General features: G+C 38.5%; 2 protein-coding genes across 11 annotated transcripts in view; one reads left to right on the top strand and one right to left on the bottom strand.

Moving 5' to 3' along the window:
• The first annotated feature begins 214 nt into the window (after nt 1-214).
• On the top strand, nt 215-19094 carry LOC120536686 (thiamine transporter 2-like). Its single transcript, XM_039765157.1, has 5 exons — nt 215-364; nt 8482-9265; nt 11522-11714; nt 18067-18208; nt 18975-19094. Exons 1-5 carry the CDS (start codon nt 215-217, stop codon nt 19092-19094), a joined length of 1389 nt encoding a protein of 462 aa, XP_039621091.1.
• Nucleotides 19095-21671: 2577 nt separating this feature from the next.
• The window catches only part of agfg1a (ArfGAP with FG repeats 1a), a 136409-nt gene continuing 130485 nt past the window's right edge, over nt 21672-27595 (bottom strand). For 8 of the 10 annotated variants that reach the window (XM_039759886.1, XM_039759849.1, XM_039759895.1 and 5 more), the window contains 4 exons: nt 26299-26454; nt 26100-26194; nt 24595-24679; nt 21672-22473 (listed from right to left, as the gene is read on the bottom strand). In XM_039759886.1, coding sequence (XP_039615820.1) covers nt 22439-22473; nt 24595-24679; nt 26100-26194; nt 26299-26454 — 371 coding nt within the window. In that variant the 3' untranslated portion in view covers nt 21672-22438. The remainder of the gene's footprint in view (nt 22474-24594; nt 24680-26099; nt 26195-26298; nt 26455-27595) is intronic. The other 2 variants (XM_039759856.1, XM_039759876.1) reach the window with 1 other exon arrangement.

Here is a 27595-nt window from a genome sequence, read left to right as displayed (position 1 = left end):
AATTATTTTATGACTTTAACTCCCGTTGGCCAATAAGGAGATATTCTTTATCCTGGAGTCACTAGTTAACTATAAAAGTTTATGGCGAATAATTATTAACTTTTTGTACTTTATTCATTCATTTACAATACACAATAGTTGAGAGCCTCAGAGCGCAGATGACCCTAGTTGCTAGCACTCTGATGTGACAAGACTGTGAACTTACCTCTTGGCTATGGAGAGTATAAGAAAAGTGAACTCAGAAATTGGGAAGCACCCAACAACCTTGTTGTGCATCTATGGCTTTTTTTCTATGATGAGGCCTTCAGAACCTTTTCTGACTCCGTATCTCACTGGTCATGTAAAGAACTTGACGATTGATGAGGTAGGCTTATTTTACATTAACTAGACGCATTTCAGTTATTATGGTGAGACTTATAATGTATCTGGCAATACTGAAAACAAGTAAGTGAAATTGTGTAGTTGAGTGCACAAATACACCAAATTGTAAGGAATGTTCATTTAAAACTAATTAAAAACCAAAAACTGCCGATATACCAGCCACTGCAATTGCCAATGGTTGAGTAAATTACAGGTGCCAGTCATAAAATTAGAATATCATGACAAAGTTGATTCATTTCAGTAATTTCATTTAAAAAGTGAAACTTGTATATTAGATTCATCCATTACACACAGACTGATGTATTTCAAATGTTTATTTCTTTTAATTTTGATGATTATAACTGACAACTAATGAAAGTCTCAAAATCAGTATCTCGGAAAATTAGAATATAAATTAAGACCAATGCAAAAAAAGGATTTTTAGAAATGTTGGCCAACTGAAAGGTATGAACATGAAAAGTATGAGCAAGTACAGCACTCAATATTTAGTTATGACTCCTTTGGCCTGGATTACTGCAGCAATGCGGTGTGGCATGGAGTTGAGCAGTCTGTGGCACTGCTCAGGTGTTATGAGAGCCCATGTTGCTCTGATAGTGGCCTTCAACTCTTCTGAATTGTTGGGTCTGGCGTATTGCATCTTCCTCTTCACAATACCCCATAGATTTTCTATGGGGTTAAGGTCAGGCGAGTTTGCTGGCCAATCATGAACAGGGATACCATGGTCCTTAAACCAGGTACTGGTAGTTTAGGCACTTTGTGCAGGTGCCAGGTCCTGTTGGAAAATGAAATCTGCATCTCCATAAAGTTTGTCAGCAGCAGGAAGCATGAAGTGCTCTAAAACTTCCTGGTAGACGGCTGTGTTGACCTTGGACCTCAGAAAACACAATGGACCAACACCAGCAGATGACATGGACCCCAAACCATCACTGACTGTGGAAACTTTTCACTGGACCTCAAGCAACATGGATTCTGTGCCCCCCCTTCCTCCAGACTCTGGGACCTTGATTTCCAAAGGAAATGCAAAATTTACTTTCATCAGAGAACATAACTTTGGTCCACTCAGCAGCAGTCCAGTTCTTTTTTTCTTTAGCCCAGGCAAGATGCTTCTGATGCTGTCTCTTGTTCAAGAGTGGCTTGACAAAAGGAATGCGACAGCTGAAACCCATGTCTTGCATACGTCTGTGCGTGGAGGTTTTTGAAGCACTGACTCCATCAGCAGTCCACTCTTTGTGAATCTCCCCCCACAGTTTTGAATGGGTTTTGTTTCACAATCTACTCCAGGGTGTGGTTATCCCTATTGCGTGTACACTTTTTTCTACCACATCTTGCCCTTCCCTTTGCCTCTCTATTAATGTGCTTGGACACAGAGCTCTGTGAACAGCCAGCCTCTTTAGCAATGACCTTTTGTGTCTTGCCCTCCTTGTGCAAGGTGTCAATGGTTGTCTTTTGGACAATTGTCAAGTCAGCAGTATTCCCCATGATTGTGTAGCCTACAGAACTAGACTGAGAGACCATTTAAAGGCTTTTGCAGGTGTTTTGAGTTAATTAGCTGATTAGAGTGTGGCACCAGGTGTCTTCAATATTGAACCATTTTCACAATTTTCCAAGATACTGAATTTGGGACTTTCATTAGTTGTCAGTTATAGTCATCAAAATTAAAAGAAATAAACATTTGAAATACATCAGTCTGTGTGTAATGAATGAATCTAATACACACGTTTCACTTTTTGAATGGAATTACTGAAATAAATCAACTTTGTCGTGATATTCTAATTTTATGACCGGCACCTGTACATTCTTGATTTGCTGCTCAACCTGTTACTTTTGCAAAGGGAGGTGCAGACTTCACACTTATGAAAAAATATTCATCCCATTATGATAAAATTCTAGGTGTACCAGACACCATACAGTCATTTGAAAAATGTTTTTTTTCTCTTTTAACGTATGTGGACACAACTAAAATTTAATCTTCATGTAAATATATTTTTTTTAGATGTGAATTAAATGAAAAAAGGAAAACAAATATTGCAAAGTCAAATTTATAAAACAAAATAACGTGAAAATAGCCACCCCTTGGCTCTGCTAGTTGGTATTGCCCCCTCAAGAAGGCATTTCCTGTAACTGTCCAATTCTTCCATTCAGAATTAATGTTACAAGATCCCCTTCTTGTTAAACTCCAGTCTTCGGACAGCTTACCTCACATTATCCTTAAGAACCCTCTGGCACAATGAAGAATTCATAGTCGATTTTATGAGGGTGAGCTGTCCAGGCTGTGATTAAAAAAGAAAAAAAAAAAACCTACAATTTTCACTAACCTTGCTTTCACAGCTGGAATCAGGTTCCTCTGTTCAAATGCTTTGGGTTTTCACCAAAAAGGTCTTCTGACAATATGATCAAATAACTATTTTTGCCGTCTCTGTTCAGGGCACTTTGCTCCATACATCTTGGTCTTTGCCTAGGTGGCCAATGGCAAACGTTATAACGTCTTGCCGTGATATTCTTTCTAGACAGAACAGTTTTCCTCATGGCACACCTCCTACGAACATCAAATTTATACAGCCTCTTACAAATGGTTAGACTCATTCACTTTGACATTAACAGTGGCAAAAGCAACCTGTATGTTCTTTGAAGAAATTCTGGGATTCTTAAAGACTTCATTCAGTATCTTGCATTCTGCATTCGGTCTGGCCTGGCCAAGTTGGCAGTTCGAAATCCATCTCCACTTTTAGATGATCTTCCAGGCAGTGAAATGGTTGATATACAATTCTTGTTCTACGCATGGTGATAACAAACACCTCAACAAAAACGAGCAAACCAAACTAAATATCCAAGGTTAAATAAGATTGTCTCCTCCAAAATCATCTCTAAAGATGCTCTAATCATTTACACCTGATCTAGTGCACTCGAGTCTAAATTTAGGTATCTGAATTAGTGAACAATGTATGATATAGTACCACCATGCCTCTTAGTGGAAGCCTTTGATGTTTTGGGCCCATCTTTGCTAACCATTATCAAAGATTCTATAAGAGCGGGGTTTTTTTTAAACATGCTGTAGTCCGTCCCTGTCTAAAAAAGGAAGAATTAGATCCTGGAGTTTTAGCCAATTTTGGCCCAATTTCCCAACTGCCATTTCTGGCTAAAATTATAGAAAGAATTATTTATAATCAATTGGTCGATCACCTTAACTCCAATAATTTATTTGAGATCTATCAATCTGGCTTTAGGTGTTTTCATGGTGTTGAAATGGCCCTCCTGAAATTATTCAATGACATCTTTATTATTACTGACTCAGGTGACACGGCAGTCCTTCCCCTCCTTGACTTGTCCGCTGCCTTTGACACTATTGATCATGAGATATTGCTGATGCGGCTTGAACATCTTGTTGGGCTTAAAGGGGCTGCTCTTATCTGGTTCAGGTCATATTTAACTGGTAGATGCTTTTCAGTGACTTTAAATTCCTCTTTTTCGTCTACTGCTCCGGTGAGAGGCGCCGAGCAGGTGTGGGCATACTTATTGCCCCCCGACTCGGAGCCTGTGCATTGGGGTTTACCCGGTGGGCGAGAGGGTGGCCTCCCTCCGCCGGGTGGGGAAGGGTCCTGACTGTTGTTTGTGCGTATGCCAACAGCAGTTTGGAGTATCCACCCTTTTTGGAGTCTCTGGAAGGGTTGCTAGAGGGCATACCTTCTGGGGATTCCCTCGTTTTGCTGGGAGACTTCAATGCTCACGTGGGCAATGACAGTGAGACCTGGAAGGCGTGATTGGGAGGAATGGCCCCGATCTGAACCCGAGCGGTGTTTTGTTATTGGACTTCTGTGCTCGTCATGGATTGTCCATAACGAACACCATGTTCAAGCATAAGGGTGTTCATATGTGCACTTGGCACCAGGAAGACCCTAGGCCTCAGGTCGATGATCGACTTTGTGGTGGTCGTGGACTTGCGGCCATATGTCTTGGACACTCGGGTGAAGAGAGGGGCGAGCTGTCAACTGATCACCACCTGGTGGTGAGTTGGCTTCGATGGTGGGGAAGATGCGGTCAGACCTGGTAGGCCCAAGCGTGTTGTGAGGGTCTGCTGGGAACGGCTGGCAGAGTCCCCCTGTCAGAAGTAGCTTCAACTCCCACCTCTGGCAGAACTTTAACCACGTCCCGAGGGAGGTGGGGGACATTGAGTCGAATGGGCCATGTTCCGTGCCTCTATTGTTGAGGCGGCTGACGGAGCTGTGGCCGCAAGGTGGTCGGTGCCTGTCGTGGCGGCAATCCCGAACCCGTTGGTGGACACCGCGTGAGGGATGCCGTCAAGCTGAAGAAGGAGTCCTATAGGACTTTTTGTCCTGTGGGTCTCTGGAGGCAGCTGATAGGTACCGGCAGGCCAAGCGAACGCAGCCGGTTGTTGCTGAGGCAAAACTTCGGGCATGGGAGGAGTTTGGAGAGGCCATGGAGAATGACTTTGGACGGCTTCGAGGAGATTCTGGTCCACCGTCCGGCGTCTCAGGAGGGAAGCAGTGCAGTGTCAACACCGTATATGGTGGGGATGGTGCGCTGCTGACCTGACTTCGACGTTGTGGGTGGTGGGAGGAGTACTTGAAGACCTCCTCAATCCCACTAACATGCCTTCCAATGAGGAAGCAGAGCCTGGGGACTCTGAGGTGGGCTCTCCCATCTCTGGGACTGAAGTCACCGAGGTGGTCAAAAACTCCTTGGTGGCAGGGCCCGGGGTGGATGAGATCGCCGGAGTTCCTTAAGGCTCTGGATGTTGTAGGACTGTCTTGGTTGACACGTCTCTGCAACATCGCATGGACATCGGGACAGTGCCTCTGGATTGGCAGACCGGGGTGGTGGTCCCCTCTTTAAAAGGGGACGGAGGGTGTGTTCCAACTATAGAGGGATCACACTCCTCAGCCTCCCTGGAAAAGTCTATTCGGGGTTCTGGAGAGGAGGGTCCGTCGGATAGTCAACCTCGGATTCAGGAGGAACAGTGTGGTTTTAGTCCTGGTCGCGGAACAGTGGACCAGCTCTTCACCCTTAGCAGAGTCCTGGAGGGTGCATGGGAGTTTGCCCGACCGGTCTACATGTGTTTTGTGGACTTGGAAAAGGCATTCGACCGTGTCCCTCGGGAATCCTGTGGGGGTGCTCGGGAGTATGGGGTACGGACCCCTGATAAGAGCTGTTCGGTCTCTGTACAACCGGTGTCAGAGCTTGGTCCGCATTGCCGCAGTAAGTCGAGCCCGTTTCCAGTGAGAGTTGGACTCCGCCAGGGCTGCCCTTTGTCACCGATTCTGTTCATAACTTTTATGGACAGAATTTCTAAGCGCAGCCAGGGTGTTGAAGGGGTCGGTTTGGTGGACTCAGGATTGGGTCACTGCTTTTGCAGATGATGTTGTCCTGTTTGCTTCATCAGGCCGTGATCTTCAGCTCTCTCTGGATCGGTTCGCAGCTGAGTGTGAAGCGGCTGGGATGAGAATCAGCACCTCCAAATCCGAGAGCATGGTCCTCAGCCGGAAAAGGGTGGAGTGCCCTCTCAGGGTTGGGGGAGAGATCCTGCCCCAAGTGGAGGAGTTCAAGTATCTCGGGGTCTTGTTCACGAGTGAGGGAAGAATGGGCGTGAGATCGACAGGCGGATCGGTGCGGCATCCGCAGTGATGCGGGCTCTGCATCGGTCTGTCGTGGTGAAAAAGGAGCTGAGCCGTAAGGCAAAGCTCTCAATTTACCAGTCGATCTACGCTCCTACCCTCACCTATGGTCATGAGCTATGGGTAGTGACCGAAAGAACGAGATCGCGAATACAAGCGGCTGAAATGAGTTTCCTCCGCAGGGTGTCTGGGCTTTCCCTTAAAGATAGGGTGAGAAGCTCAGTCATCCGGGAGGGGCTCAGAGTAGAGCCGCTGCTCCTCCGCATCGAGAGGAGTCAGATGAGGTGGCTCGGGCATCTGATCAGGATGCCTCCTGGACCCTCCCTGGTGAGGTGTTCCGGCACGCCCAACCGGGAGGAGGCCCCGGGGAAGACCCAGGACACGCTGGAGGGACTATGTCTCCGGCTGGCCTGGGAACGCATTTGGGATTCTCCGGAAGAGCTGGAAGAAGTGGCCGGGGAGAGGGAAGTCTGGGCCTCTCTGCTTAAGCTGCTACCCCCGCGACCCGACCTCGGATAAGCGGAAGAGGATGGATGGATGGATGGATGGATGCTCCTCTTAAATATGGTGTTCCTCAGGGATCCATTTTGGGTCCTATTTTATTCTCTATATACCTTCATCCTATTGGAGCTATTTTTAGGAAATTTAACTTTTTTTTTTTCATTGCTATGCGGATGATACACAGGTTTATTTTCCTGTCTGTAACTCTGCAATAAATCAACTCCACAACTGTCTTTCTGAACTGAATCCTGGATGGCTAATAATTTTCTTGATCTGAATCAAAATAAAACGGAGGTGCTTACAGTGGGTCTATCAGCTAAAGCCCAAAGTGGTCTTGAACTTCTCTGCTCTTTCTCAGACTTTTGCAAACCTCAAGTCCGCAATCTAGGTGTTATCTTTCACAGTCTTTTGAGAAACAAGTAAATTCTGTAGTCAAGAGTTGCTTTTTCCAGCTTCGTCTATTTGATAAGATCAAGCCTTTTTTATCTTCTAGGGATCTTGAGAAAGCTACTCATGCTTTTATTTTTTCTCGCCTTGATTACTGCAACTCACTGTATTCTGGGATTAGCAAATCCCAGATACACAGGTTACAGTTGGTTCAGAATGCTGTCGCTCGCTTTCTGGTTGGGGCAAGGAAGTATGACTCTGTTTCTGCTATTTTAGCTTCTTTACACTGGCTGCCTGTCAGTTTTCGAATTGATTTTAAAATCTTGTTGCTAGTTTTTAAATCTTTACATGGGCTTTCTCCTGCCTATTTATCCGAATTGTGTGTTTTACACCAGCCATCTAGAGTGTTTAGATCTTCTGGTCTGTTGTCTCTTGTTGTCCCTCGTACCAAGTGTAAAACCAAGGGGGACAGGGCTTCTGCAGCTGCTGCTCCTCGCCTGTGGAACTCTTTACCTCATCACATAAAAGAATCGTCTACAATTGAACTGTTCAAAACAAGATTAAAGACTCACTTCTATTCACGTGCATTCCGTGACCTTCAGTAATACTGATGGTTTCCTCATTGTTATTATATAACATTACTTCTATTAATTATTTATTTATGTTCATATATTTTATTTCTATTTATGTTATTTGTTTTTTTTTTTATTCTATTATTGTAAAGCACTTTGTCCACAGCATTCCTATGTTGTTTTAAAAGTGCTATATAAATAAATTGATATTGTATACTTTTTCCACATGCAACATTTGCATTTATGTTTTGTTAAATTATATAATGGACTACCAAAATTTAAATGTGGCAGGATGATTGTTATAACACCTTTACATATTGATACTGTTCAACGAAGATTAGATGAATATGTACACGTTTAAAAACTACCCACACGTAACTGTATATGAAAGACCACCATGCTGGATGGTATCCTTTCACTGTTATTTTGCTCAAAACTATTAAAAATGTCTCATCCAATGACTAAAGAGGTATTGATAATTTAAATGATTTGCTGATTTGATTGAAATTTGTTTGGAATTCAAATTAGCATTACTAGTCTTGAGAAACAAGATTGCCTCTTTTTTGTGATGAATCATCTAAATGTCACTGCATGGTACTGTCTATTGAGGGAATCTAACTAAAGGAAAGAAATGGGATAAGTCAGATGCTCCAGAAAATACCAAACAGATTTTGCATTGGTATTTGTTTGTAAAATGTGCAAATAATATAAGTCTCTGATACCACTATCAGCTGTCTCATCATAGTCTCTCAGTATTTTATGATAGCAATACAGTCATATATGTGTTTTCAAATCATTTGTTTTATCTGCTATACAGTATAACAGTTTAGTTCTTCATATTTAATTTCAAGTAACAGTTCATATTTTCATCATCTATTATCCTTAACGCTAAACAGCAAACAAAGCTGAATTATACAAATTAAACTAATTGAAATTAACCTTTACATGGTTGTGCTTTCCAAGGTGAGTTTCACAAAATACTTTTATCTTTTTTTTGGTTTTATTCCTAGGTCACTAATGAAGTCTTTCCTGTGTGGACATATTCTTACCTGGTGATCCTGATGCCTGTTTTCTTAACTACAGACTGTTTAAGATACAAGCCTATCATTATTCTTCAAGGTATTAGCTACATTCTCACATGGGTAATGCTCCTATTTGCCAAAGGTGTGCTGGCAATGCAGTTCATGGAGTTCCTATACGGCATGGTGACAGCTACTGAAATCGCCTATTTCTCCTATATTTATAGCATTGTTAACCAGGACCGATATCAGAAGGTAACCAGTTACTGTCGAAGCATTCAGTTGTGTGGCTTTACACTTGCCTCTGTGATGGGTCAGCTACTAATTTCGTTGGTAGGTTTAGATTACTTTTATCTGAATGTCATAACTTTGGTTTCTTGTTCTATTGCCCTCATTTTCTCGTTTCTGTTGCCCATGCCAAAAAGAAGTATGTTTTTCCATAAAACAGAAACAGATGTTGCTGTACCATACAATGCCAGAACAACACACAATATTGAAGACTTCAACACACAGGATGGAGCTCATGTGTCCACAATGCCACCCCAAGTAGAGGTTCCCAAAAATCGTTTTATGAAGGTACTTCGCCAGCTATTGAATGATGTCATAACCTGCTACTCAACTGGACAAATCTTCTACTGGTCACTATGGTGGGCTTTGGCAACATGTGGCTACAATCAAGTTGTCAACTACACACAGGTGCTGTGGGAGCATGTGCAACCATCAGGCAACCTTACGGCATACAATGGAGGAGTTGAGGCAATTTCAACACTAATGGGTAAACATATGTTTTAAGAATTCTCACAAAACTACTATAGTCATATGTTTAAGTGACTCAGTAGCTGAATCTATATATATATATATATATATATATAATTCACTAAGGGCATGCAAGACACTAAGCGCAAGCAAGACAGAGCCCCACCCGCCAACTCTAAGACCATGGGATACACTTGAAAGAGCCCTGCTCGCCAACTCTAACTAAGGGCAAGAAAGACAGAGTGTGCACGCAAGACAGAGAGCCACGCCCACCAACTCTAAGACCATGGGATAAGCACGACAGAGCCCCGCCCGCCATCTCTAATCCTACTTCCGCTTCCACCGTCGCTCTCGATCAAACAGCAATAATTAGCAAGCAAAGATAACTGGCAGTAACAGTGCAAAATTCACAATTGGTATGCCAGTTTGAAAAGATAAGTTTTGAGGGTAGTTGTTATTGAATCGAGCTGATGTATATGAGAGTGAGGAGAATTCCTGAGTTGAGGAGCACTATGAGAGACGCTCGAGCTCCCATAGCACAGAGTCTGATGTGTGGTACAGAAAGTACAGCTGCAGATGAGAATCAGAGTGAGCGAGACGAGTGTCAGTCTGTAGGAGATCAGTGACGTTGTAGGCAGCTTTAAATGTTAAGAGCGGTATTTAGTATTGTATTCTGTAGTTAACAGGGAGCCACTGAAGTTGAGAGAGAATAGGTGTAGTATGTTCAGTGGATTTAGAACAGCAGGTTATTATCCTGGCAGCAGAATTTTGAATAAACTGTAAGCGATGGATACATTTTTGTGGGATGGCAGATAGAATACCATTATAGTAATCTATACGTGAGGTGACTCGGGCATTAACCAATGCTTTAGTACTGTGTTGCATAAGAACAGGAATATAAGATAAAACAGACAGGGAGATGTATAAACTGATTCAAAAGTAGAACAAAATAGTGGTACAAACAAGAAAAACAAATAGGGTACTGCTGTTGTATAGTGGTGGTATAATGACACAATATATTGAGGGGTGCATAAACATTTAATAAAACTATAAAAAGTGAAAAATATTAAACTGAGGTCCCAATACTCAGTTTAGAACAATACGGTTCAGCAAGGAGACTAAATGTATTCTCTTCTTAATAATCAGACCTATCACTGATATAACACATTTTACCTACTGCTAAGAAGGCTACTATGACATCCAATGAAGCTCAGAGTTCTCAGTCAGCTCTGACTAACTTGTACAAATGTAAAGTGGAATCTATCTTTACTGGCTACATATCATATAGCAGAAGCTCAAGTCAAGCTTGCATAGCACTGGAGATCTCGGGCAGAACAAATCATTAATACCAACAAGCAGCTTCCTGTTCAGTAGTTCTGTAACGCATGCTGCTTTTGAAACACAAACAGAATTATTAAAGAAATCAGCCATTCAACAAGTTCACTTTTGTCACTTCTGAATACTATCAAATGGTCCAGGAAAATTCAAACTTACATCACATTTTCAGAAACAGTTTCTATCTGCACATTTTAAGGTTACTAAACAGTCAGTTATAATACAAAGGCTGTATGTGCATACTATATACAATTGTATATATGTTATTACATTCTATTAACATAATTTGTTCTAGGTGTGCATTTGTTTTTGGTATTGTGTTACTATCACTATTATGAGGAGACCTCCATGTAAACAAGTCACTGTACTATGCACGCATGACAATAAACTTGCACTTGAAGAAAAAAAATCTAGCCCTAACCACTAACAACAACTAAAGTAGCAACAAGCTGCAGGAAACCACAACACTAGGAATGAAAAGATGTTGTGGAGGAAAACAGGCATATGAAAAGAAAAGCTGGACTTGTTTTTAAAATGGTAGAATCTTACAAAATAAATTTTTCTCTGAAAACAACATACATACACTGTTTTACAGTATTTTTGCAGTCTGAAAATGGTAATCAATTCTCTAAAACATTCTTGGCATGAAAAACTGACACTTTATGTTTTAAGGCTTTTGTTTTACATTTGAACACATGACGTTTGAGGCCTATTTTAAACTGAAAGAACAAGCACTATATTTTAAAAAAATGTATGAAAAGTGTTTAGAACAGTATTTTCCATGGCAAATTGATGTCAATCCTGACTATGAAATAGTAACGTCAACTTGAGAAAAATACCAAACTTCTCCTTTTATTTTGTTGGACAAGTCTATAAATTTTGAATTAACTAACCACATTGCCTTAAAACTCATAACATGAATCTTTCTCTTTAACTACAGGTGCAGCAACATCCTTTTTCGTCAGTATTATCAGAATTGAGTGGAGTCTTTGGGGAGAGTTGACTTTAGGCATTGTTTCTTCCTTGGATGCTGGTGCACTTTTTCTTATGAATTTGACAGAAAACATCTGGATCTGTTATGCTGCCTATTTAGTATTCAAGGCTTTGTACATGCTGCTCATAACAATTGCAACGTAAGCAGAAAAAGTCTATTAAAAAAAAACATGACAGCAATTAATTCAAAAGGTTTTTTGTCTGCGATCTGAATATTAAAAGTTAGAATCAGACTCAGTCTATAAAGTATCCTGAAGACAAAAATATAAAGAACAGATATTTTGAGAGAACTGAAATATAATAAGTATATATGAAATATACAAACAATGAATGCCTTCAGAAAGTATCCTGACCCATTCACTTTTTTCAAAGTTTGTAATGTTGCAGCCTTGCACTAACTCCATTAAAATTAATTTGTATCTCATCAGTCAACACTCAGTACCTCAGAATGACAAAGCATAAGCAGGATTTTAGAAATTTTTGCAAATTTACTAAAAACAAAAAACTGAAAAACCACATTGCCACAAGTATTCTGACCCTTTACTCAGTACTTTGTCAAAGCACCTCTAGCTGAGACTGTAGCTTGGAGTCATCTTGAGTAAGATGCGACATGCTTTGCGCACCTATAATTGAGAATTTTCTATCATTCTTCCCTACCGATCCTCTCTCAAACTCTGTCAGGTGGGATAATGACCTTCAGTTGACAACCATTTTCAGGTCCCTCCAGAGATGTTTAATTGGGTTCAAGTTTGGGCTGATCAAGAACAATCACAGAGTTGAACCTAAGTGACTCATGTATTGTTTTTGCTTTTTACTTAGGGTCATTGTCCTGTTGCAAGGTGAACTATCATTCTTTATTGGTTTCATCAGACCACAGACTCTTGTTTCTCATAGCCGGAGAGTCCATAAGTGCCTTTTTGCAGTCTCCAAGCAGACATTCCTGTATTGTCTGGTATTCCTACCACAAAGCTCAGATTAGTTGCCTTTTGCAATGCTCATTGTCTTCCGGGAAGTTTCTTCCATCTTCACATAGGTTCTATGGAGCTCAGCCAGAATGACCATTAGGTACTTGGGCACCTTTCTCACTAAGACCCTTCTCCCCAAATGCTCAGTTTGGCTTGGCAGCCAGCTCTAAGAAGAGTTACAGTTGTTCAAACTTTATTCCATTTAAGAATTATGGAGGTGAAAATGCTCTTGTGAACCTACGATGCTGCACAAATATTTCCCCAGATTTGTAATATTCTCTCCAAGATCTGCAGGTAATTTCTTCAAACTCATGACTTGATTTTGCTCCGATACACACTGTGAGCTGTGAGAACTTATATAGACAGAGGTGTGCCTTTCCTAATTATTTTGAACTAATTGATCTAACCACAGGTTAACTGCAAAAAAGGTGTAAAAATATCTCAATGATGATAAACTGAATGACATGCACCTGAGCCAACTGTCATAACAAAGGTTCTATATATGTGTGTGAATGTGATATTTCAGATATTATTTTTAACGAACTAGGGGGCTTCGCTCGCCAATCCCCGTGTTTGGTTTTCTGGATCAACAATTTTAAGATTTTTTTTTTCTTTGAATTGCTGCTATTTCATTAGTTTCACTTTTATTTCAGAACTTCTGTAAAAACAATATTTGTAATCTTTTGTGTCCCAATATGCTGAATCTTTTAAATTATGTCAGTGAGACATGTGTTTAATGACTCTGTACCATAATTTAGGATAGGTTTCTCTGTTTGGAATTTCAGCACAGACAAACTGATCCACATCATCAGCAGTTAATGTTTTTTGCAAAGTAACCAATAAATGCATGCGAGTTAAACCCCGTTTTTGAAATTCTCTGACTTAAACTGCCTTACAATATTTACATACTTCTGACATATCACCTGTGTCCATATATTTGATCTCTATTCTCCTTTTTGTTATTTCGCAAAGTAATAATTTCTATTTGTTTGCACTAATACGATGTTTTCTTTCTTTTTTTCACACTGTCGTTTTTTTTCCGCTTTCATATGCTGTATCTTGCTCTGCATGTGTTTTGTGCCTACGTTTGAGTCTTTTGAATTCCAGTTTTCATTATCTCTAACCTGCTCTGCATGTGTTTGGCCCCAGTGTTTTATAACCTCTTTATGATGTTTTCTACTCTGTCTTATTTCTTACATCGTTTTTTCCCCGTTTTTATTTCAGTTACCCCGGTCCGTGGTGATTATTTTCCCTTTTTCGAGTGATTTCCGTTTGTTTGCGATACTGTGATCTTTACTTTTTTTATACTTTTTAATATTCCTAGTTTCGTATTCTTTAACTTTCTCTGCAAGTGTATCGTGCTAAGGTTTAGTTTTTTTTTTGAGCCTTTCGAATTCCACTGCTTTCATAATCTGTAACCTGCTCTTCATGTGTATAGCGCCAACCTCTTTGTTGGGTTAATCGGATATACAATTTTAAAAGCTTTTGTTTTCTTCTTTGGAAACGTTGTTGTTGTGCAGGACCATAGATTCTCATAGTGTATGGTCCATTATTGTGTATATGCATGTTTTATCCACTGAATGATCCAAAGGCGAAAAGACTTTGGTTTTACACACTTTGCCGTTTATTTCTGACCTCGATTTGTCCTGCTATTTTTTCAATTTCACCTAGTCCTGATGATTAATTTCCTTTTTTTGCATCAATGCGATCTTTACTATCTTTTTTTTTTGATACTGTAGCGACTGACGTAATAAAGTGTCACAAAAGTTCTACTTTAACAATTGCCGACTTCATTACCTCAAACACAACTTTCTAGCACCCTTTCCAACCCCTCATCCAACAGGTCTTGCCTACCTCTTACCGCATCAATCAGTACCCAGCTATCAGACATCCGTGCTGTACTCTGCCCTCCCGCGATCGGACCTAACAGTCACTTAAAACAAAAAAGGCTTCGGCTTGGCTGGGACACTACAATACTTTTGAATTTTACTGCTTTCATATTTTTTTTTTTTTTGAAGTTTTATTAATTTTATTGCAATCATTCCATACAAATCAATCAATTTTTACAAAAAGCAAAATTGAGTTAAGAACAAGTCGGCCCCCACCCCTGAGAGAGAGAACAAGGCAAACGGCGTAAAATTTAAGGCTTGTAAACATACGTAAATTAGTAAGTTTGATAAGCCAATAGAGATGAATGCAGAAGACAAAGAAATACAGAAATAATTGCTTCCTCTGTGCTTTAAGAGCTTATTTTAAAATATTACTGATTAGATCCTGCCATGTTTTGAAAAAAGTCTGTACAGATCCTCTAACTGAGTATTTGGTTTTTCCAATTTCAAATAGTATAACACAATCGGTTTCTCACTGACTTAAAAGAGGAGAGTTTGGGTTCTTCCAGTTTAGCAGAATAAGTCTGCGTGCCAAAAGTGTAGTGAATGCAATCACAGTTTGTTTGTCTTTCTCCACTTTAAACCCTTCTGGAAGAACCCCAAACACAGCTGTTAATGGGTTAGGAGGGATTGTGAGACTGTCTGAAAGGTAATTAAAAATTTTGGTCCAGAATGATGTTAATTTGGTGCAGGCTCAGAACTGAACCAGTGAGGCTGGGACTTGATTGCAGCATTCACAGGTTGGATCATGCCCTGGAAACATTTTGGAGATGTTTAGACGAGACAGATGTGCTCGATATATAATTTTGAGTTGTATAATTGTATGCTTTGCATATGGAGCTCGAGTGAATTCTCTGCATTGCTACTTTCCACTCCTTTTCTGATATATTAATTGAGAGATCTTTTTCCAGTGTCCTCTTGGATCTTTGAAAGGGAGGGACTGTAAAATGATTTTATATATTGCAGAGATGGTGTCTGAGTCCTTGAGATTGAGCAATATTTTTTCCAGCATGGATGAGGGTGCAAGATGAGGAAAATCTGGAAGGTTCTGTTTAACAAAGTTCCTAATTTGAAGATAGTGAAAGAAATGTGTAGCTGGAATGTTAAATTTGGAATGTAATTGTTCATAGGATGCAAAGACGTTGTCTATATAAAGATCTCTAAGCAAGTTAATCCCAAATTTTTCCAGATATTAAAAACTGCATATGTTTGTGAAGGTTGAAAGAGGTGGTTCTCTTGCAGAGGTGCCACAGATAAAAGCTTCTCCATCTTAAAATGCTTTCTACATTGGTTCCATATTCTAAGTGAGTGAAGCACAATTGGGTTATTAGTATATTGCCGATAACTTGCATTTATTGGGGCACAGAGCAAGGAATACAAAGAAGTACTGCAGGATTTTACTTCTATTGCGGACCAAGCCTGTGTATGTTCTTCTATTTGTGTCCAGGTTTTTATCGCTTGTATATTTGTTGCCCAGTAATAAAACTGGAAGTTAGGTAGAGCCATGCCGCCTTCTGCCTTTTGTCTTTGTAGGGTCGCTCTTTGATGGTGGATGTTTTGAGTTCCAAATAAATGAGGTTATTGTTGAATCTAATTGCTTAAAAAAATGATTTATTAATGTATATTGGGATGTTTTGAAATAAAAAAGGAGCTTAGGAAGAATATCTTAACAGTGTTAATTCTTCCAGCTAGAGTGAGATGAAGGGTTGACCATCTATGCAAGTCTTGCTTAATTTTTTCCATGCAGACGCTAAATTTTGTTGATAAAGAGCTTTATGTTTACTTGTGATGTTTACCCTAGGTATTTAAACTGTTCTGCAATGATAAAAGGTAGGGTATCTAATCTAATATTATATGCTTGAGAATTCACTGGAAAGAGTACACTTTTATTCAGATTAATTCTGAGACCAGAGATCTTTTGAAATTCTGTGAGTGCTGTTAAGACTGCAGGCACAGAATTTTGTGGGTCTGATATATACAGTACCATATCATCTGCATATAGTGAAATTTTCTGTTCCAGTCCTTCTCTGATAATCCCCTTTATCTGATCAGTATTTCGACAATGTATTGCCAGTGGTTCAATGGCAATTGCAAACAGTAGCGGTGACAAGGGGCATCCTTGTCTGGTACCACGCTCTAGTTTAAAGTAGTCTGAACAAATGTTGTTGATACAAACTGAAGCTTCTGGATTGGTATACAGTAATTTGATCCATGCACAAATGTTCGGCCAAACCCAAATTTCTCCAATGTAGTAAAAGGGTATTTCCATTCAATCATGTCAAATGCTTTTTCTGCATCCAATGATAATAATATTTCTGGGGTGTTTGATTTAGTTGGTGAGTATATTACATTAAACATGCGTCGACGATTTGAAGATAAGTGTCGGCCTCTGATAAAACCAGTTTGATCTTGTAACATTACCGAGGGGAGCACTTTCTTCATTCTTCTAGCTATGATTTTGAGAGTATTTTAACGTCATTATTCAGAAGTGAAATTGGTCTGTATGATGCACATTGTAATAAGTCCTTATTTTGTTTTGGAAAAAGTGATTAGTGCTTGGCGAAAAGTTTGAGGAAGAGTTTGGTTGTCTCTGGCTTCTGTAAATGTTGCTAATAGGAGGGGAGCTAGCTGAGTGGAGAGTTTCTTATAAAATTCTGCAGGGTAGCCATCAGGGCCTGCTGCTTTCCCGCCCTGAAGTGACTTTATAGCATCTACTAATTCCTCCGCACTAAAAGTGTCTATTTGTGTTATCTGTAATGTATTGCTGCTTTCATATTCTGTACCTTTCTCTGAAAGTATACTGCGCTTTGGTTCTCTCTTCTCCACGCAGCTCTTTCTTCTTTGCTAAAAGCACAGGATCTGTGTGTGCTACGTGACTTTACATGACTGAATGTTTTGCTGGCTGTCCATGCTCTTATTTGATAAGAAGGGCATGTCTTGCAAGAATCTTATGTTCTATGACCCCGCGAGACGGCCCTGGGACAATATCTTGGCACCAAGTCTCATGTTTACAGTCCCCGCAAGACGCTAGGTGGCCAGTCTTTGTCTTGTGGGTCTTTTAAATGTCTTACAAGAAATTCCGAGAAGATCACGTATTGTCGCCTTACTTTTCCATTCCAGGATTTTTTTTTAATATATAGAGAGATTTGTAAAAACTGGTAAAACCCTAAGTTTTTTGTCATTCTGGAGTACTGAATGTTACTTGATAAGGGAAATAAATAAAATGATTTTAGCACAACGCTTCAAAATAACAAAATGTGCATAGTCCTAAAAATAATTTTTGTTAACAATTTGATAGTTTAATTAAACGAAGAAACTGTTATCAGAAGTAATTTTTGATCTTTTTTTTTTTTTCTTTTTTTGACTTTTCATTTAAGTTTACCTTGTAAACAGCAACGGAGTACAACAAATATTTCTACATATGTGAAAATGTACGTAACAGATCTCTATGTTCCTGTAGCAGACTTTCCTAAAGGATTTACTATAAAAAGCACCTAACAAAATTCTTACCCAAGTGTGCATGTATGATGCCAATGATAGTATTTAACAAACCAGTGCATTAGGCACTATAACAAATACATTTACAGCTAAAATCCTTAATGTCTGCAATGAAAACTTTCAAATGCATCTCTTGTTAGGTTTCAGATTGCTGCTACCTTAAGCATTGAACGATATGCTTTAAATTTTGGGATCAATACATTTGTGGCACTTTGTCTTCAGACAATTGTGACAATAATTGTCGTGGATTCAAGAGGTCTTAGTCTGGATATTGTATCCCAGGTGAGTATTTGTGTATACCTGAGCTGCAAGTCAGAAACTATTGCTTCATCTCTAAGACAATATTACTACATCTATTTTCTGAACCCACACTTTCCATTATAGGGTGGAGGGCAGGCATATCCTAAACCTGAAGCACTTGGCAGAAGTCAAAAACCAACATTTCACATGATACAATCACATCTCAGTAAAAGAGACAGACAGACACACACCCTAATCTCACATTCCAGTTTAGAATTATTAATCTAAACCACATACTATATATTTGTGCTAACTGAAGTGTCATTGTACTTTTATAAAAACATGTTAAGGATTTACAAATTGTTATCTTCCATTGCAATACAACTTAAAAATAATTTACTAATTGAGAAAATTACACAATGCATGTTGAGACAAATGGAAATTATTATCCAAAAATTAAAAAATGAAGTACATCAAGAACTAGAAAAGTGTGTAATATAAAAAAAACCCTTCAGAACATTTCAGAAAGGATATACTGAAAAAATGGGAAAACAGAAATGTTAAAAATATAATGATGTTTTTACTGTGAAGCTACATTTTATTACTGCTATGACTGAAATGTATATTTACTCAATTTTTTTTAGCTTATGGTATAAATTTAACTATCATGCCCTAAAAATACAGAATATATAATTAAATGCACTGTTAGTATGATACATACATTCAGAATTCACTTCTAAAATAAACAATAAAACAAAATGTAATAAAATTCTGTGTTGCCTTCTCACCTATAGCTTTGTTTTTACAGTTCTTTATTTACGGAACGTATTTTGCAGCAATTGCTGTAATATTCCTAATAAGAGGTGCCTATATTTTGATTATGGCCAAAAAGTCAACGAGAGGAACAACCTCCACATCAGCAGAATGACATGCTAAAACAAATACTTCAAGGTAAATTTTAAATTTTAATACAAAAATAATATATACTGTTAAGTTGGCAATTACAAAGACCTTAACAAGACTGCAACTCGGGTTTCTTATTGCTTTAGCTGCTTAATACTAGCAAAGAAGTTTTATACAATTTACACACATTTTAATTTGTAAATGATACTGAATTAAATGCACACTACTTACCAAAACAGTGTACTGTATATACAGTGCATCCAGAAAGTATTCACAGCGCATCACTTTTTTCACATTTTGTTATGTTACAGCCTTATTCCAAAATGGATTAAATTCATTTTTTTCCTCAGAATTCTACACACAACACCCCATATTGGAAACGTGAAAAAAGTTTACTTGAGGTTTTTGCAAATGTATTAAAAATAAAAAAATTGAGAAAGCGCATGTACATAAGTATTCACAGCCTTTGCCATGAAGCTCAAAATTGAGCTCAGGTGCATCCTGTTTCCCCTGATCATCCTTGAGATGTTTCTGCAGCTTAATTGGAGTCCACCTGTGGTAAATTCAGTTGATTGGACATGATTTGGAAAGGCACACACCTGTCTATATAAGGTCCCACAGTTGACAGTTCATGTCAGAGCACAAACCAAGCATGAAGTCAAAGGAATGGTCTGTAGACCTCCGAGACAGGATTGTCTCGAGGCACAAATCTGGGGAAGGTTACAGAAAAATTTCTGCTGCTTTAAGGGTCTAAATGAGCACAGTGGCCTCCATCATCCATAAGCGGAAAAAGTTCTAAACCACCAGGACCCTTCCTAGAGCTGGCCGGCCATCTAAACTGAGCAATCGGGGGAGAAGGGCCTTAGTCAGGGAGGTGACCAAGAACCCGATGGTAACTCTGTCAGAGCTCCAGAGGTCCTCTGTGGAAAGAGGAGAACCTTCCAGAAGGACAACCGTCTCTGCAGCAATCCACCAATCAGGCCTGTATGGTAGAGTGGCCAGACTGAAGCCACTCCTTAGTAAAAGACACATGGCAGCCCGCCTGGAGTTTGCCAAAAGGCACCTGAAGGACTCTCAGCCTAGGAAAAACAAAATTTTCTGGTCTGATGAGACAAAGATTGAACTCTTTGGTTTGAATGCAAGGCGTCACGTTTGGAGGAAACCAGGCACCACTCATCACCAGGCCAATACTATCTCTACAGTGAAGCATGGTGATGGCAGCATTACGCTGTGGGGATGTTTTTCAGCGGCAGGAACTTGGGGACTAGTTAAGATAAAGGGAAAGACGACAGCAGCAATGTACAGAGACATCCTGGTTGAAAACCTGCTCCAGAGCGCTCTTGACCTCAGACTGGGGCGACAGTTCATCTTTCAGCAGGACAACGACCCTAAGCACACAGCCAAGATATCAAAGGAGCGGCTTCAGGACAACTTTGTTAATGTCCTTGAGTGGCCCAGCCAGAGCCCAGACTTGAATCCGATTGAACATCTCTGGAGAGATCTTAAAATGGCTGTGCACCGACGCTTCCCATCCAACCTAATGGAGCTTGAGAGGTGCTGCAAAGAGGAATGGGTGAAACTGGCCAAGGATAGGGGTGCCAAGCTTGTGGCATCATATTCAAAAAGACTTGAGGCTTTAATTGCTGCCAAAGGGGCATTGACAAAGTACTGAGCAAAGGCTGTTAATACTAATGTACATGTGATTTCTCAGTTTTTTTATTTGTAACTAATTTGCAAAAACCTCAAGTAAACCTTTTTCACATTGTCTTAATGGGGTGTTTATGTGTGGAATTCTGAGGAAAAAAAAGGAATTTAATCAATTTTGGAATAAGGCTGTAACATAACAAAATGTGGAAAAAGTGATGCGCTGGGAGTACTTTCCGGATCCACTGTATTTCAAGGTTTTTGCATTTATTTAAACTGGGATTACATTAATTTACCAGTTAACTACAGTATGTCCTCCATATCTGGCTATGATTAATACCAGATATCAACATGCAACATAAAAAATATAGTATTTATTTCTTTAAGCAAATGGTTAATTTTATAATTTAGATTTTTTCTTTTTATTTCCAATGAGTTTAACAGTAGTGATAATTTTCTTTAATTAAAAAAAATGCAGATGCCATGGTTAGCTCATTTTTTTCATTACACTGGATATACATTTGTGCCTGTGCACAGAAAAGTCACTCTGTACATCTATCCAAATGATTTAGCTAAAAACATAACTGCCTAAAAAAATAAACTTACCTTTACAAATGTCTCCATTATTTTAATAAACGGGATGCAATTTCTAAAATAAAAGTTTGTTTTCACTTTATTATCCTTAAAAATATAGAGTACAAGGCAGATTAAAAGTGCTATTACAGCATAAGGAGAATATTTTGCTTTACTAGGACATTTAAATTTAAAATTTCCAACCAGATGGTATTTTTCAAGGATTACCATGTACATGTTTTTACCTTTAGTCATGTTCATAGCCTCATCATATACTGTAGAGTGCAATGTTTTTGAAACTTTCAGCCCCACTCTCCCTTTATTCATTTTTACAAAATTAGTTAACATATGCATATTTACAGGAATACAAAAGAATGAGTTGCTGTTTAGTTAAAATTCATTTTAATATATATATTTTATATACACATTTAATGTATTTGGGTTTGTAATTCCCAACACAGGTGGCCTTTTAGTTACTATTTTTGCTTACTCTAAATGCATATTTACCACCTACAACACATGATAAGGCTTAAGCCTTCTGGTACTTTTTGTTTATTTATTTTTAAATGCTGTAGATTTTCAATATGTACTTGGACAAGTGCCTTTTAAAACGAAAGAAAACTCTTCAGCTTTTTGTTTAATCTTGGGAACTAAATACAATCATTTTTGTCCATAACTAAATGCTCTATATGATTTTAGTAATTAATCAAACAGAAAACCAGAATAACCTTCAGGAGCCCATGTGTGCCCACCCCCCTGTTATATTCGCACATTACATACATGTGTTAGAAGATACAAATACTGATATGCACAAATAGCTAATGTTCTAAGAAAGATATGTACAGTACTGCAGCATTATGAATGTGGTATTGCAATAACTTAATATTAGCCCATTTTAATATAAATGATATGGCTATGTTTTTCTTTTTTTGCCAGTTCACAGGTCAAATAAAGAATGTCAAGGAGAAAATGCACCACTTCTGCACTTATGACCTTGTTTTTTATTATAATAAAAAATACAAGTTTTAGACTTTTTTCGTGTTTAAAGCTAAGTTCGTGAAACAAGACAACAGTGCAAAAGGCGCAAAGATGGTGAGAAACCACTCATTCAGATACAATTAAAAGGGCTATAAGAATGGATTTGTTGAGGAACTACCAGCTGGGAACTGTCCTGTTGGAGCTCCTGCCTGTAAAAAAGGAACATAAAAACATTAAGATAATTGTTTTGTAACATCTTATATTATGACAAAAATATGTGAAAATAAAAGAAAAATCCTTTAATCTAAATTATGTTAAAAGTTTGGCATTTTCAAGATGAAGTTATTTCAATCATTATATATATTAACTTGCCACACAAAATTGTCATCTAATATAATTGTTTTAGAAAGTTTAAAAACACCCCTTCTATTCTTGTTCCTTACAATGGGGCTAAGGTGTATACAGGACCATAAGTATATGAAAAAGCCTTACAACTTACTAAATATGTCCCCTTTCAAGTATCAAAAGTTTCAGTTTAAGAAAAAAGGTCTTCTCTATTTTTGATGCATCCTTATGTTGATGAAAGAAAACTAGAAAAATATTTTAGCATGTATTATTGGAACTATTTTTCTTGTGATAAGATTTAATTTACTGTTTATCTGTATGCTCACAGCCTAGAGTTATGACAACCCCAACAAACCCCCAGCACCAAGTGATATTCTGCTTATAATACAACTTTTGCTTCAGTAATTCTATTGTTTGAACAACTGTTTTCTGCCATGGCTTATAATAAAAGACAGATGGGCGTTCACATCATATTGATTACATTTTCCTAAATCCTACTTACTTTTTGTCCATTACATTCTGTATTGTTATGGATTGGATTGTATAAGATAAACTATTAATCCCATGGGGAAATTTTGATACAGCATATAGAGCATGATTCATGCCAAGTGGCAGCATAGTGAAAATAGCATATACCATGGCATTCAAAACTTTGAGCAACCAAGCTTAAAATGTCTGTTACTACGAATAGTTACAGTGAGCAGAAGATGAACTGATCACCAAAAGGCATAAAGTTAAAGATGATACATTTCTTTTCATCATTTTATGTAAGAGCTGCGTATTGTTTTTGTTTTGTACAATTGTAAAAATTACAAAATGCAAAGGTGTGGGCACCCCAAGATATCTGAGGTCCCAGAGAACTTTTACCAAGGTCTCAGACCTTAATTAGCTGAACTGGGCTATGGCTTGTTCAGAGTCATCATTAGGAAACCCTAGGTGATACAAATTGCAAAGCTGTATAAATTCTCTGACTTCTCAAACCTTGTTCCAATAATCTGAAGCCATGGGCTCCTATAAGCAGCTACCTAGCACTCATAGATGATCATAAAGCAAGAGAAGGCTACATGAAGACAGCAAAGCATTTTCAGGCAGCTGTTTCCTCAGTTCGTAATGTTATTAAGAAATGACAGTTTACAGGAATGGTGGAGGTCAAATTGAGGTCTGAAAGAACTGCTCATTGGGTTGCTAGAGATGGAAATAAAACCTCTGTTTGACTGCAAAAGACCTTCAGGAACATGTAGCAGACTCTGGAGCGGTGGTGCACTATTCTCTTGTGCAGCGACACCTAAACAAACATGAACTTCACTGTAGAGTCAACACAAGAAAACTTTTCCTGCATCCTAGTCACAAAATTCAGTGCATAAAGTTTGCAAATTAATATTTAAACCAGTCTGAAGCATTATGGAAACAAGTCCTGTGGACTGATTAAGTCAAAATAGAACTTTCTATTGTGCGAGGGTATATTTGGCGAAGAAAAGAGGCCGAATTCCAGAAAAAGAACACCTCTCCAACTATTAAGCATAGGGGTGGATCGGTCATGCTTGGGACTTATGTTGAAGCCTGTGGCACAGGGAACATGTTACTGGTAGGGAGAAGAACGGATTCAAATAAATACCAGAAAATACAAAAAACTTGTTTTAAATATCACACCATCTGTAAAATAGTTGAAGTTAAAAAGAGGATGGTTCTACAACAAGGTAATGATCTGAAACAAAAGTTCAGAATCTATAATGGAGTACCTCAAGAGGTGTAAGCTGTTGATTTTGCCATGGCCCTCATAGTTCGCCGACCTAAACATCATTGAAAATCTGCGGATAGGACTCAAAAGAGCAGTGCATTTCAGACGGCCCAAGAATCCTCCAGAATTGGAAGCTTCTTGCAGAATTAAAAACTTTTTGCAAGGATAAATGGGTGACAATACACCAAGAAAGAATAGAAAGACTCTTAGTTGGCTACAAAAAGCATTTATAAGCTGTGATACTTGCCGAAGGGGGTGTTACTAAGTACTGACCATGTTGGTTGCTCAAACTTTTGCTTCATGCCCTTTTCATTTTTTTTGGCATTTTGAACCTGTGAATGATGGAAATTAAAATGTAATCTTGCTTAAAATATTAAAAAAATGTGTTATATTTAACTTTATACCTTTCGGTGGTCAGTTCACCTTCTGGTCACTTAACAATTCACAGTAACCAATATTTTAAGCAAGGGTGCCCAAACTTTTGCATGCCACTGTAGGAGTTTCATTGTACTTTGTACAAATAACAATACATCTGAAGTCAACAAATTATATTGCACTATATGTTTAATACAAGCCTTAGATTTTTGAAAGTCACTCTACACATTGCAGTTTACATGAAGCAATGCATTGAAGCAACACAAGCCAATTATTGACTTTTTTAATGCATGATACTCTTGCGGAGGATACAGTAATAAAAGAACTAAGGATAATGTGTTTGAATGAGAAAACTCTGTGACATGCATTGATACAAATGAATAAGTAAATACACAGGGAAATCATGTAAACCTCAATAATTCTAGTGCTGTGAGGCAGGAATGACAGCTATGTGCGACTTGGAGAAACTGACATATAAGGAGCTCTATGAATGGTGACGGTGTCAGCCGCACCAGTGACAGTGGTGGGAAAGACATATAGACACAGCACTTTGGGTATGTCTCCCACATGCAAGAGTCAATTGACACTGATGCAGAGCGGCCAGTGAAGAGCTAGAGGAAAGAATGGCATTTGTACTGGTTTGCACAGTGAGGCAGAGCCAGGGGGTATGCATTAGTGAGCAAAAGGAAAAAGCACTCGGCAGCATGTGTCTCTACATGTGTCCTCATCAGCAGTCGGTATAAAAGCAGTTCTCCCCCATCTGTACGAATAAGCTTCCGAATAGTGAAAGAATATAAATGATTATAAGTGTGACTTTTTCAGTTATAGAGCAATTCACATATAGGTATCAACACTCAATAATGTTAATAACTGCACCTGACAATGACTTTCCAATGTTAAATAAATGCCCCTGACCCTGAAAGGTGCCACAGAGGAAGAAAAGCGCATAGTCTCATTGTAAAGTGGCTGACTCTTACAGTGTTTCATTTTGTGCCTTTTTTCCCCCTCTTCAAACAACATGGATATACTGTTTTGTACAATGTATACAATGTGATCTCAAATTGTGGATCAATACTTCATAACATTTCTGCCTTCAAAAATGGATGTATTCCGTACATTTTAAGGTTTTTTCATTCACTAATGGACCTGTGTAACCTTTAGCCCAATTGTAAGCTGAAGAACAGAGAAGATATTTTAAAATGTTCTGTGGCAAATTAATATATTCCACAACTGTGAAAAATTAACTTTGACTAGAAAAATGCCTAACTTATCCTTTATTGGTGAAGAACAACCAAGGGGACAATTTATAACATAAAATTATTAAAAAGTCTGCATTCATAAATCAAAGGCTGAGCATTTTCTTAGTAAGCTACTTACCATGAAAGGATTACTTGACACTCCTGGGTTAGCCATTGCTTGGCCAAATGGTGTTACAACTGGTTTACTTTGTCCAAATGCTGCAAATCCTGCACCTAAATATATTTCACAGAATTATTAAGCATTAATTAACAAATAAATAAACAAATATACAGTGTCAAGAGCAAACCTGATTGCATATAAAAATGAAAAATCATACCATTTGGTTGCTGAGAGTAGGTAGCAGGTTGAGTAAAGGCTGCCTGTCCAGGGAAAGGCGGTGGCTGAAATGTTCCACTAAAGCTTGTGGGAAGATTATAGGTAGCTGTTGCACCAAATCCAGCAGGCATGCTCAGAGAACCAGTACCAAAGGTAGCTGTACATATTCACATAAAAAAAATAGAGGTTAGTAAAACAGTCTGTTTTTCTTAACTGTACCAATCACAGCATTATTCAGAAAAAATGACTAAATCTTTCAGCTATCCAGCGCACTCTTGAAATACTACAAAAACTAACTATAAAACAGGTTACACAAACAAAAAAAATGTCTAAACTACTACAAGATATCTACATCTTTACCTAATTAGATATATAAAATAAAACAAATATACTAGGAAATGGAGACCCAGGTTTGGATAATTTTTCTCATTCTTTTTGCTGTGTATTTTGATTTCTAGAAGGCAGCCCCGGCCATTGAGCACTACTGTGGCTGCATGGTTTTTTATTTAAACCCATTCTTAATTAGTGACCAGTTTTTGCTGTTAATTAACTTTTTTCCCCTTCATTCTAATTAACTTGATTTTTAACGATTCAGCCCTCTGCACTTGGCTTTCCTTTAATGGCACCCACAACAAAAATGAGATATGAAGTGAGCCAACAGATGACCAACTAAATTGGAGCCTCGAAGTCAAGCAATTTTACTTTATCAAGTTCTTAATTAGAAGCCAATTTTTGTTGTTGATTAAATCTTTTATTTCATTCCATGGGTTGTTGGTGCTCTGATCTGGCCCCAGATGTTTCAAAATGGTTCATTTTCTTTTATTCTTAGAAAACCATCAAAATGTTTCGTGGACCTCAGCAGATCACCATTGCTGAGACCTTCACCGTTCTTTATTTTATTTTAAGATATTGTATGAGGGACACATGTTAGCTGGTCATCTGTTGGCTTATTTTGTACCCTATTATTGTTTGGCTTCCATTTAAGGAAAAAGAAGGGGTTGGAGTCTTAAATAGCAAGTCAATTAAAATTAAGGCAAAAGAAAACAAACAAAAAAAAATCATCATAAATAAAGAAAAGGGCTTGAATGAAAGTCTGAAGCTGCACTAGCACACCAGAACTGGAGACCCCTGCTTTAGCTGTTGTGCGGATTGTATATTGTCTATATCCTTGAAATGCTATTTTCTCCTTTAATGAAGGTATTGTTTAATGTAGTGCTGCAGGCCTGCCAAAGATACTACTGTAATCTTGGGAATAGCAGGCTGGGTAGAACAAATGTTTCTCCATTATATTTTTTCTA

Source organism: Polypterus senegalus, chromosome 1 (assembly GCF_016835505.1).
Source record: "Polypterus senegalus isolate Bchr_013 chromosome 1, ASM1683550v1, whole genome shotgun sequence".
NCBI lineage: Eukaryota > Metazoa > Chordata > Cladistia > Polypteriformes > Polypteridae > Polypterus > Polypterus senegalus.
Note: the sequence above shows the minus strand (reverse complement) of the source record. Positions and strands in the feature narration are given on the sequence as shown.

Coding starts and splice junctions, on each gene's coding strand:
- LOC120536686 (XM_039765157.1), top strand. CDS start 215: ATGGAGAGTATAAGAAAAGTGAACTCAGAAATTGGGAAGCACCCAACA. Junction 9,266..11,521: donor GGCAATTTCAACACTAATGG/GTAAACATATGT, acceptor CTTTAACTACAG/GTGCAGCAACATCCTTTTTC. Junction 11,715..18,066: donor CTGCTCATAACAATTGCAAC/GTAAGCAGAAAA, acceptor ATCTCTTGTTAG/GTTTCAGATTGCTGCTACCT.